Consider the following 11,133-nt stretch of genomic DNA (forward strand, 5'->3'; position numbering starts at 1 on the left):
TTTTGGCATTTTTTCTATCTACCGCTGTATCTACCAATCTGAATTTTACAGAGTAGAAGGTTTATTTTTAAAAAAGCTGGTATTTTATCCCGAAATTTCGAATCGATTTTTTTGCCATTTATTTCAAAGGAACGGTTTTTCGAAGAGTTCTCTTTTTTTAATTTCTACACATTTGAGTGTTTTTTGTAGACTTCAAATAAAATATTTTATAATTTTTCCAGATCTTTACAGTACCGGTCATTAAGATTTACGAAAATAAATTTTCAGTTTAATTTCTGTCATTTTCAGACGCCTAGAGCTCGGTTGTCAAGTTTTCGACAACTTTGAAATTTTTGGAGTGTGTCAAACAGACCTAGATTGAAAAGTTGGCATCTACAGAATTTTTGGGAAATTCATAGTTTTTCTGCTATTTGCCGATTTTTGAAAGACACAATTTTTCACATTTTCATCAAAGAAGCGGGTCAAAAAGAGGTGTTTTCCAGAAATCTGCAAATATCTGAAAGGCTAGAAATTTTTAGAAAATCTTTGAATGCGAATTTTTTCATTATTAGGTGTGTTTTACACCTTCCATTTCTGAAAATGATAAAAAAAACCAACGGAAATTATGTATTTGTATATTATATGACTGTTACTGTAATTTAGTATCCTGTAAAATCGTAAACTTTTTTTTCATCTGAAAAAATCCGTTCATATTTCCGCCTCTGATCCGAATTTTACAAAATCCTCAACCACCGTAAACCCGGAAAAAATCTTGAATCCCTTGTAATCTCCTGCAATAAAATTTCTGCCAAACCACAATTGAAATACATTTTCCATCCCAAAGAAATTGAATCCCACCCATCCTACTCCACCCACTGGTTTTAGTTAGATTTGAGGAAAATATTGCCATTCTTCGTCATTTCCCCCCTTGACTAACTAGTCTTTTTAAAGGTGAGGGAGACAGGAGGTTTTTCGGAGGATTTTTGGAGACAGGGTATGCATACTACCGTGACGGTGTACAACGTTTAATGTCACTCTGCGTACAGCGGTAGTCCCTAAATTTATGTTTACCACCTGGGGCGCGCTCTCTTTTCGCCCGCGTAGCTCAGTCGGTAGCGGCGCCGCACCCTCACTCCTCGCCCTCGCAAGTTCAACTCCGCGAGGGGGCATATTTAAACGGAATTTCGGGAACATTATTTTTCATGTGCCCCACCTTTAATAAAGAGTAGTTTATATCGATATTATAAAAAAGTAATCAACTCGAGGCCTTTTACCCAAGTAATCTAACACACTAAAAACGCCATTTCCTCCGTTTTTATGCCCATAGTATTTTGAATATCTTGTCTAGAGTCGCTTGTCTCGAAAAGTGGCTATCAAGAAAGGCTATATTACATCTCCCCTTCTCTATTTTTCTCTTTTCTTGTATTCCTTTGTCCCCCGAACCTCTAAAAATAATTTCAGCTTCTTCTGAGAAATGGCTGCAATCAACAACGAATCAACCGGAGCTGCTGCTCAATCTCAGAACGCTGAAGCTCCAGTTGCATCTCGTCCAGTTCTATCCGAGAGAGATGAGTTGATGACAGTCATCATTGTATGTCAATTTGAATTTTGAACCAAAATACGGTTTTTTAGGATGCCGAGGACTATCTTAGTCTTCTTCTCGCTCCATCTCACGCGACTCGCCGCCTCCAACTGTTCGAGTACAGAGTAAGTTGAAAAATGGTCAAGAATTCGAACTTTCAAATTTTCAGAGAAATGTTCTTCCACGAGGAATTCTCTTTCTGGCTCATCAAGCTGCCGCGTCAGTCAGCATCCGGACCACACGGATATGTCGTATCAGACAGACAACGGACATCCGCGCGTACTCGTTGAGAAGACTTCGGGTTAGTTGAATGACTTTTAGAGATGAAACGGATTCTGGTTCATATACCCCTAAAAACGTAAAAGCAACTATTAGTTATGACAGCTAGGCTTGTAATTTCGGATTTTTCGAATTATTCGGAATGTGTTGACTTTTAGAATTTCGAAAATTTAGGAATATTCCGATTTTCACAATTTTTGAATTTCAGAACCTCGAAATATCCCGCTTTTCAAAAAATTTGGGATACTCCGATCAGAGATGAGCGGAATTGAAATTTTAAAAATCCTGAAGAAGGAATAAGGAATAAGGAACGAAAAAAACATTCGGAAGAAGGAAGACGGAATAAGGAATAAGGAACAAAATTTGAAAAAAATCGAAATATTATCGACTATTTTTTGAAAAACATCTAGAAAGAGAATGTAGAAAGAAAGGAAATCAAACGACATTTTAACTAGTATCTTAGGCTTAAATAATATTAAAATTTGAAAAAATTTCAAACTAAAAATTGTTCAAATTCTTCGGAAAAATGATTTAAAAAATCAGGAATAAGGAAGGAGGAAGAAGGAATAAAAATAAAAATTTAGGAGCAAGGAATAAGGAATTCCGCTCATCTCTGACTCCGATATTCAAAATGTTTTATTAGGAGTTTCGGAATTCTGAATTTTTCAGAATACTCCAATTTTCGGATTATTAGTATTTCAGAATCCGGGAAAATTCCGATTTTTAGAATTTCGGAATTTCAGAACTTCGGAGTATCTAGATTCTTAAAATTTCCGAATTACGGAAATTTCGGAATATTTCAATTTTCAGGATGCAACGCTGTTAGGCTGCTAGGCCCTTTGTTTCTTAGTCTGCTAAGCTGCTAGGCTGCTCACCTGCTCTTTAAATCCTCAAAGTACTTCAAAATTTTCAGAGATACCTCCGCTATCTCGACGACACACTCGAGATCATCTCAAACTTCCGCACTTTCGAATACAACCTTCTCGATTACTTCGATCAACAAGCCGATGCAGAGAATGCATAATTATCATAACTGTTCTTGGCCCTTTCTCTCTTTCTCTGTCCCTCTCTCTCTCTTTCTCTGTCCCTCTCTCTCTCTCTCTCTCTCTCTCTCTCTCTCTCTCTCTCTCGAAGAAATATGGATGAATCAAAAATAAAAATCAAAAATCTTTGATTTTCTAGAGGCCAAGAAAAGTTGTAAAGAAAGCGTCGACATGTATTATAAACGCCAATATTATCATGTAGTCGGTGAAGAGCGTCATACAAACCGTCAAGCGCTGAAAATAAATAATTGCTTCCGAAAAATGAGTTTGGATATGCCAGAAACATGTGTTATCAGTCATTTCAAATATGTTAGGTAAAAAACCAAAAATTTTGGAAAAAATATTTAAAAACCTAAGATACCATATTTGCTGCCCCCACTAGAGATTTGTCGATTTTGAGCAAAGCAGGAATATTCTAAAACGACAAAAATGAACGGAAACTACCAGAAAATCAACAAAAAAATAACATTTTTGCAATAACCAAGAAGAAAAATATATACACAGCCAGGGTGGGCTTCTTTTAGAAGTGGGCTTCAATTAGAGTGGGCTTCTATTAGAGGAAATACGGTATATGCCATTTTCAGCCCGACAAAAATAGCAGAGACGTTCAGAACAACATTTTTTCGTATTGTTCAGCCTGTCGAAAAAACCGAGTTTCGAAAATTTTGAATTTCGAAAAATCTCGATTTGCGAAATTTCGGAATATTCAGGTTTTCAAAATTTTATTACTTCAGAGTTTTCAGAATGTTTCAATTTTCAAAATTACAGTTTTTGGATTGTTCCGATTTTTTAGATTTCGGAATATTCAGAAAATTTTGATTTTTAGAAAATTCCGGAATTTTGGAAATCTTGCTTTTTGAAACTTTAAAATTTTAAATTTAAAAATTTCGGAATTTCAAATTTTTGGGAATTTTTCGATTTTCAATATTTTTGTTTTTCAGGAATATTTGGGTTTTCAAACCTTTGGAATATTCCAATTTCCAAAATTTCGAAATTCCGGAATTTCGAAATCCTAAATTCCCTTCCGAACATTCCTGATAAATAGCCAAAAATCTCAATATTACCTTGTACTCGACCAGGTCATCCTCCTCAGCCACAGTCAACTCGAACATGGTGTTGTGCTGGTGGAACTCCTCGTCCATCTTCTCGACAACATCGCGAGCGAAAATCTCTCTGGCCTGAAAACGTTTCTTTATGCAGTTATAGATTACTGTAGCCAAACTAACCTTGAGCCTGATGGAGTAGTAGACGTAGGTCATCTGTCTTTTCTTCTGCTGACAAATCAGCTTGGACAGCTCCAGCTCGCGGGCGACAAAGTTGCGGATGGATGGTTCGTGGGACATTTTCTTAAAAAATTTATCGATTTTTTATTATTTTCGGAATGGGAACGAGTTTTTGATTCCGTTGAAATAAGTAACTGAAATAGGGAAATAGGTAAGAAATACTTTTTTTGGAAATCAAAGTTTTCCAAATAACCTATATTCGCTTTTATGGTCATATTCTCATGAAGCCACCGATCTTACTTCTTTGTTTCTCTCTCTCTCTCTCTCCAAAATTCTCATCCTAGTATCTTCCTCCAAAAGAGAGCCACGAGGTAAAAAAGAAAAAGTGCAAAAAAAGAAGAAAAGAAAAAGAAAAGAAAGAAGAAAAACGAACGGAGGGGTCTTTATTGTGCGTGTGTTCAGAAGCAAGGACAAAAAATGGGGAGAGGAGAGAGGAGGGAAAGAAAAAAATTACCATGCATACTGGAAAAAATATGAATCAAAGAAAAAAAAACGTTCTGGGTCGTCAAAACAGACGTCATAATGAGAATAACACTTGGGGTCACAGTTTACTGTAGGACATGCAAGGACAAGGAATGGAAGCAGTATATGACTCATGCTGTACATGATTACAGCAGGACATGGGGTACTGTACAATCGGACTCGAGGGTTAATATTGAATTGAATTCGAGGGTTGCTGTGGAACTTCGGCAAAGAAGAAAAAAAAAGAAAAGTAGAGAAAAGTCGACAGAGGTAGATTCTTCTAGAAACTTTCAGATGGTTTCCAAAAAAAAACTCAGGAAATAACTAGGTTTGAAAAGGAGGGGTCTTTATTGTGTGTGTGTTCAGAAACAAGGGCAAAAAATGGGGAGAGGAGAGAGGAGGGAAAGAAAAAAATTACCATGCATACTGGAAAAAATATGAATCATAGAAAAAAAAACGTTCTGGCTCGTCAAAACAAACGTCATAATGAGAATAACACTTGGGGTCACAGTTTACTGTAGGACATGCAAGGACAAGGAATGGAAGCAGTATATGACTCATGCTGTACATGATTACAGCAGGACATGGGGTACTGTACAATCGGACTCAAGGGTTAATATTGAATTGAACTCGAGGGTTACTGTGGAACTTCGGCAAAGAAGAAAAAAAAAGAAAAGTAGAGAAAAGTCGACAGAGGTAGATTCTTCTAGAAACTTTCAGATGGTTTCCAAAAAAAACTCAAGAAATAACTAGGTTTAAAAAACCGTGAGAATTGCATGACTACTGTGAAAGCCGCTAGAAAATTGCTGCTAAAATGATGCCAAAGGGAGCGGTGCTCAACTTCCCAAGGGGCTTGATAAGCAAGAAAACCACATTTGTGGATGTTCGGAATGGCTTCTCGAAAATATCGGAATGTCAAAAATTTCAGAATATTATGATTTTGAAATTTTCAGAATTCCGAGATTTTAGAAATGTTTTTAAATTCAAAAGTTGAAGTAGAAATTCCATTTTCCCAACATCAAAAATATGGGAAAATTGACAGGAAGATTTATTTGTGCACCTTTGACATACCCTAATCCGACAATCTCTTACGAAAAATTCCGAATTTTTTTTTCGGAAAAATTATTACAAAAAAAAAATATTTTCAGAATTTCAGTCCTAAACTGGTCTTTTGGAAACTTTGAAATTCGGATTCAGTTTCAAAAATCCCTGCCAAATTTGAAAGCTCCAACCCTTTTAAAGTTGTAACCAGATGAGCTACGGTAGCGTTGGTGATGTCATATGAAGCCGTCAGGACAGCCACGGGTTGTGTAAACACCGATCACCGTACACCGTCACGTCAAAATGCATACTCTCGCTCAAAAACCGTGACAAACTTTCTTGCTTGAAAATTGAATACCGTATTTTCTCTAACAGAAGCGCATTCGAACCGTCAATTTTGAGCTCAATTATCTGGATTTCTGTGAAAGGTATCAAAAAGCGGTCAGGGGTGGGCTTTTGTTAGAGAAATTACGGTATCGATTTTTCTGAAAATTTTTCAACTCACAAATAAAGAATGAAAACGCCTTATTAATATTTATTACAAAAGATTACGAATTATCACGACAAAAAGAAAAGGATTCACATTCAATTCCGATTTCCGGATCACTTTTAAAACACACAGGCTTATAAGAAAGAGAGGCAATTCAATGCTAGACCGGTGGTCAGCGGGGAGAAACACGAATGGGGGCGAAGTGAGATTGCACCGAAAGAACAGACAAACCAAGTGTTACGCCGGGATTCAGATGAAACCTATGCTAAATAGTAGTACACTATCTAGAACAAACACAAAATTATAGCGGTCCATATGAAGGTATGTTAAGATGGCGAGCCGTTTTATGATTTTTCGCGAGTTTGGAGTCGGTACCTTTCGAGAGTCCATAACCTTGTGAATTTTTGTGGTAGAGGTCCAAACTTTTTTTATTCAAAAGGCGATAAACAGACAAGTATAAATGTTAACTGCACCCATGCTTCATCTTCAAAAGTGATACATGAAATTTTTTGAAAAATTTTTTAGTCTTGGAATGTTTTCCTTATGGGATTCTAAATTGTATTTTGTTGTCTTTTTTCACTTTCATTTCCTTCTTCTAATTTTTGAAAAAAAATTTTTTTCGAAAAATTTCATGTATACATGAATTTTGAATATTTTTGGTAAAAAATTGAAATGAGTCTCGTATCTCAAAGGATAGACCCATATTAGAACACGGATATTTCCCTTACTTGCCCTGAGAAATCTGATAGACATGATCCCCCGAGTACTTTTTTTTCAAAAATTGGCACTTTTTGAATTCGTTGGTACTCGAAATTTGGATACTTTCCATTTTCCTTGTTTCACTTTTGAAGATGAAGCATGGGTGCAGTTAACATTAATACTTGTCTGTTTATCGCCTTTTGAATAAAAAAAAGTTTGGACCACAAAAATTCACAAGGTTATGGTCTCTCGAAAGGTTACGACTCCAAACTCGCAAAAAATCATAAAATGGCTCGCCATCTGAACATACCTTCATATGGGCCGCTATAATTTTGTGGTTGTTCGAGATAGCCGGTGTACTACTATTTAGCATAGGTTTTATCTGAATCCCCGCGTAACACTTGGGAGGCTTCCCGTGTTAGTCGTAAAAGGGACTCTTACCAAAAATTTTTATTGCATTAAAATGTTTCAAAAAATGTGTATTTTCCTGATATTATTGCGAAAAAATTCAAAAAAAAAATCCTTTCTTACATGGAAATTTTTCCGGATTTTTTTCGGTTTTCATGTCCGGCAGGTAACAAACGTAAAAAACCACTGTCGGCCACTCGAACAAACGGCTGTCAGGCGCCGTGGCCTAGGTTTCTCACTGCGCGGGAATTCAAATCCTCGTCCATTTTCTCACTTTTTTTGAAAATGTTTCCCTTCAACCGGCCTTTTTCAGGGAATTCGGTTTTTTTCGAATTTTTTCGCTATAATATTGGGAAACAGACAACTTTTCAAACATTATAATGCAAAAAAAATTTTTGGTGGAGACCCCCTTTAAGTACAAAATGGCTATTCCGAATTCTCGACAGTTCCTCCATCCTCCTCAGCATCCTCGTCCTCCTCTTCCTCCTCGTCCTCCTCTTCCTCCTCCTTCTCCTCATCGCTATCTCTGTCCCTATCCTCCTCGATCGCTCTATTGGCGAGAAGCTCTTTGAACTCGTGCATCGATCTCTTGATGGCATTGTCGAGCATCATGAGGCTCACGTTGAGCTTCTGAAAAAAGTATGATCATATGAGCTGGATAGTATGAGCAAGTCAGGCGTTTCTCTACCTTGATCTTATCGACGGCGGACTTCATACTGACGTATCTCGATTGCTTCAACAAGTCCTCATAAGTGTCGCTCAGCTTTTCGAAGTTGTACGTGGTATTGTTGTGGTGGAAGAGCTGAAAATTTTTCCTTGTTTCAAAATGAACGTAAATTTTCGAATACCCACCAGCTCCACAAATTCGTTCATCGAAGCAATGACGCCCTCCTTCGCAGTTTTGAAGCTCTCGAACGCGATGCTTTTCTCCTTCTTGACATACTCTTTCAAATCTGGGTCCAGTTTCTGAAATACACAAATCTGGTTACATTTTAAGACGAAATCCTACCTTCTCATCGAACGGATCCTCATAGTCGTCCTGAAGATCATCCATTGGCTCGTCATCCCAGCTCTCCTGCTCAGCTACTTTCTCCATAAGGCTACGACAAACCACGGCTTCCATGTTTTCTGTAATCAGGATTATCAGTTAGAAAGAGCAAGAAATGCATGGGAGGAGAGGTCACTGTCGAGGAATACAGAGAAGAGAGAAATGGGGGAGAGTGAGGAGAGATAGAAGTGGTGTGTGTTTTTTTGTTCTGTCTGTGTGTGCTTGTGTTCTTCTTCTTGCCCTTCTTCTACTTTTTCCTCATTTTTCGTCTGTTTGCTTCTTCTCCTTCTTCTTCTTTCTATTGAAGACAATGGTATCGGAACAGGAGAGAGGTAGGGGTGATTTGATGGAATCCGAGAGAGAGAGAGAGAGAGAGAGAGAGAGAGAGAGAGAGAGAGAGAGAGAGTGAGAGAGAGAGAGAGAGAGAGAGAGAGAGAGAGAGAGAGGGAAAATGTGAAAAATACGAGCTAACACTAATCGGGAGAACGAAGCTAAAGGCTCCAGAGTGCACACGCATAACTAACCATCTCATTATTTAGAGCGCATAAAGAATGACCGAACGCAAGAAGTCGTCTTGGGGGTTTTTCAAGAAGAAGAAGAAGAAGAAAAAAGTGATATAAAGAAGAAAAAGATAACTGAAAAATGATGAGAGATACTTATCATCAGACAGACCTCCAAAGTTAAAAATGGAAGGAGAGAGAAAGTGAAGAACTGTCCGAAATGATAGATCAGAATAGGGAATTGAAGTTTCAAGAACATTTTCATTGAAAGACAAATTCCTACACTATGGCACGGCGAGAGAATCTCGAAGTGAAATTTAGCACCAAGCCAATAATTGAGTTCAAAGTTGACAGTTTGAGTGGGGGTCAATTAGAGGAAATACGGTATCATGCGTGTATAAAAGTAAAGTTGTGGAAAAGAAGAGCTTGTTGGCGAAGTTTGAGCTTGTTGGCGAAGTTTTTCAAAGTTTGACATTTTTTGTGTTGAAAAACCTCCAAACAGATTAGAGAAAAAACTGTTTTCAAATCTGAAAAATTCACCGGGAAACAGAAGCAAACCAAGCGAAAAAAGTGGGAAACTAAATAGGTGTTTGCTGACTACGGTAGCTCGGCCGCGACCACCAGATTTTCTCTTCCACAGCTAACATAAAAGAAATTTCAGAGAAATTCAAGAATTTTAAACTCGTAACAGCCGAAGCATGTCTTATAATCTAAAAAGAGACTTTTGAGCTAGATATCTTGCTGAGCGGAGTTCGTAAATTCTGCTTGTTCAACTGATCACCGGTCTATGCGTGTTCTTTCATTTCCTGTCTCTTTTTCTAGACAATTTTCATATTTTAGACTTATTTCCGGCACTTTATCTCCCCTTGTCTAGCTTTATCGGTAATCACTTATTGAAGTAATATATCTATTGCCTACTTTGTTATTTAAATTCTGGGCCAAATATGAACAGGGTGATGGTCATGGTCAACAACAATCCAAAATAGGCAGAAGATTTTGTTTTCGGGGCCAAAAGTGAAAATAAAATGCCAAGGGGAGAGGGATCTAGCATTCTGCTGCAGAATCCTAAATTTTCCAAAAAATTCTATAAATGCCTAGAAATGTGAGATCAACATGAGTTTTAGACTTGCCAGTCTTCCCAGCTGATGGTTCGAAATCCGAAATTTTCCGGAGCCAATTGTATTAGAATCAGCCCCGGCACGAAATCGGTTGCCTTGGATCAAACTCTCCGTTCTTCCGGAAAGAAACTCAGCCCGGTAGAAGCTTATAGGGCCGCCAGTCCGCTAAATCCTACCAATCGAAGGTGTGCTTTAACCGAAAATCTAGAGCCTTATTGTTGACTGTCTTGATCAGAGCAAAAAGTTTATTGGGGGATAAAACTTAGAAAATCAATTTCCTACCATCAAACTAACAACGAACACCCTACGTCATTTTTGAAAGAGAAGAAGGTATGAGAGTAGAAAGGGAAAGACAATATACAAAAATTTTGAATATGAAGAAAAACGACAAAAAAGCGAATGGGAACCAGAGAGGGGGACAGTGTGAACGGGAGGGACGAATGAAACGAATGCCAACGTGCATCCCCCCTCAACGCCTCCCTGTAACAGTCCGGTACCCCCATCCCTCATCGCTTCCTCCTCTGTTTGCTTTCTAGAGACGTTTCCTGACAAAAACAAGAGAAGCAAGAGGGCAAAAAATTTGAATGGATGTTCTTGGCAGAGATCAAAAATCAAAAATGTAGTTTTTATTATGGAAATGTAGTAGAGGGGAATGGTGAAGGAACAGAAAAAAAGGAGAGTGAGTTATTGGGATGAGTAATTGCTCGGAGGGCATGTGAGGTCATCAATTTGAATGAGAACCAATTTTTATAAGTGCCACGTCATAGTGGAGATGGAGGGAGCGAGGCGAGAGAGGAGAGACTAGAGAGAAGGATACAGATGAATTACTGAAGGCTACATTATAATCCAAGCTAGAGAAATCAGAAAGATGGGCAGAAAAAAAATGTAGTGCAAAGCCTGTATTAGAAGGGCACTTTTCCAAAATACTCCTAGAGGGCCCTTGTAATAGAGGTTTTACAATTGATCAATATGAAAATTTGAAAAATTGAAAAATATGTCTCATATCCTTAAAAATAGCAGTTTCAGCGAGAATTGCAAAAATGAATAGAACTTTTTTTAGACCAAGAGTTTGAAACACAGGATTTCGATATTTCGCAAATTTTCAGTTTTTTCAAATTTTCATGAGGTTCTGCATATTTTATTAAAAGTTTATTGGGATTTTCCTCTAAAAAACCATACTTGTAACGGACCGGGCCGGTTC

General features: G+C 37.7%; 3 protein-coding genes across 3 annotated transcripts; 1 reads left to right on the forward strand and 2 right to left on the reverse strand.

Annotated features, from left to right (window-relative positions):
* Positions 1-1,453: 1,453 nt before the first annotated feature.
* Positions 1,454-2,864, forward strand: CBG17441 (the record flags this gene model as incomplete). The annotated part of the gene is made up of 4 exons (XM_002643985.1): positions 1,454-1,570; positions 1,612-1,686; positions 1,731-1,862; positions 2,754-2,864. 4 exons carry the CDS (start codon positions 1,454-1,456, stop codon positions 2,862-2,864), a joined length of 435 nt encoding a protein of 144 aa, XP_002644031.1.
* A 154-nt stretch (positions 2,865-3,018) lies between these two features.
* On the reverse strand, positions 3,019-4,226 carry CBG27544 (the record flags this gene model as incomplete). Its single annotated transcript, XM_045239189.1, has 3 exons — positions 3,019-3,117; positions 3,948-4,061; positions 4,110-4,226. 3 exons carry the CDS (start codon positions 4,224-4,226, stop codon positions 3,019-3,021), a joined length of 330 nt encoding a protein of 109 aa, XP_045099994.1.
* Positions 4,227-7,692: 3,466 nt separating this feature from the next.
* Positions 7,693-8,389, reverse strand: CBG27545 (the record flags this gene model as incomplete). The annotated part of the gene is made up of 4 exons (XM_045239190.1): positions 7,693-7,896; positions 7,955-8,068; positions 8,119-8,232; positions 8,276-8,389. 4 exons carry the CDS (start codon positions 8,387-8,389, stop codon positions 7,693-7,695), a joined length of 546 nt encoding a protein of 181 aa, XP_045099995.1.
* Between the last annotated feature and the right edge of the window lie 2,744 nt (positions 8,390-11,133).

This window comes from Caenorhabditis briggsae, assembly GCF_000004555.2.
Source record: "Caenorhabditis briggsae complete genome, chrX, whole genome shotgun sequence".
Lineage (NCBI taxonomy): Eukaryota > Metazoa > Nematoda > Chromadorea > Rhabditida > Rhabditidae > Caenorhabditis > Caenorhabditis briggsae.